Source organism: Hydra vulgaris, chromosome 08, assembly GCF_038396675.1.
Source record: "Hydra vulgaris chromosome 08, alternate assembly HydraT2T_AEP".
NCBI classification, from domain to species: domain Eukaryota; kingdom Metazoa; phylum Cnidaria; class Hydrozoa; order Anthoathecata; family Hydridae; genus Hydra; species Hydra vulgaris.
The window spans coordinates 25,730,540-25,731,490 of NC_088927.1; the positions used below are offsets into that span (position 1 = coordinate 25,730,540).

Genomic DNA, 951 nt, shown 5'->3' on the forward strand with positions numbered 1-951 from the left:
AAAAACTGATGAGTACTTATAAATCTTTAAATAAATTGGACAAAATTTAACGACCACTTTCAAATCTTTAATTTGCACTTATTAAAAATAATAATCCATTATTTTTTTTAACTATCTTAATTGCTTATTACGTTGGCTATAAAATAAAATGTCGAAACCTGAGTTTTGATATCAAATAAACATTTATTTTTTGAATTGCAATAAGGATATAAAAATATTGCAAAAATGCGTGCAAAGATTGAAGAAAAAGATAGATACGCAGCTCTTGCATTAAAAGAAGGCTATAGCATCAGACAAATAGCAGAAAAGCTCGGAAGGTCTCACTCTTGCATTATTAACATAATTCAACGATACAAAGAGACCCGGTCAATTAATGATCGTCATAGGACTAGACGCAATAAAATTTCAAATGACCGTGATGTTCGCTCGTTAGTGAGATTAATGAAAGAAAACAGACAAGCATCATCTACAGACTTGTCTACGAAATGGACACTGTCAAATGGTCTGAAAGCAAGCCCTAGAACTGTGCGAAGGGTCCTCCACAATTTAAATTATTTATGGCGTGCTGCTGCAAAAAAACCACGCCTAAATAAAAAACAAAATATTGCCAGGAAAGAGTGGTGCAATCTACATAAAAATGGTCAACAGATCAGTGGAGCCGTGTGGTCTTTAGAGATGAAATGAATGTTGAGGTAGACAACAGAAAAGGTCGCGTAATGTTTCGTAGACTTCCAAGCGAACGGTTCGATAAATTATGCATTTTGAAACGAACAAAACAAGACAGTGGTTCAATAGGCATTTGGGCCTGTATGAGTGCCTGTAGAGTTGGCGTTTTTCATTTATTCAATGGTAGACTCAACAAAGAAAGGTACATCGAAATTTTGGAAAACTCGCTTATTCCTAGCATTGATTTATGGCAGTTGCCAGATGGATTTATTTTCCAGCAAGATA

General features: G+C 34.6%; 1 protein-coding gene across 1 annotated transcript; it reads left to right on the top strand.

Annotated features, from left to right (window-relative positions):
• Nucleotides 1-225: 225 nt before the first annotated feature.
• LOC136083165 (uncharacterized) lies at nt 226-684 on the top strand. The gene has a single exon (XM_065802571.1). The coding sequence runs from the start codon at nt 226-228 to the stop codon at nt 682-684; it is 459 nt and encodes a 152-aa protein (XP_065658643.1).
• The last annotated feature ends 267 nt before the right edge of the window (nt 685-951 follow it).

What these genes read in the sequence shown, in the direction of transcription:
- LOC136083165 (XM_065802571.1), top strand. Translation starts at nt 226, where the DNA reads ATGCGTGCAAAGATTGAAGAAAAAGATAGATACGCAGCTCTTGCATTA.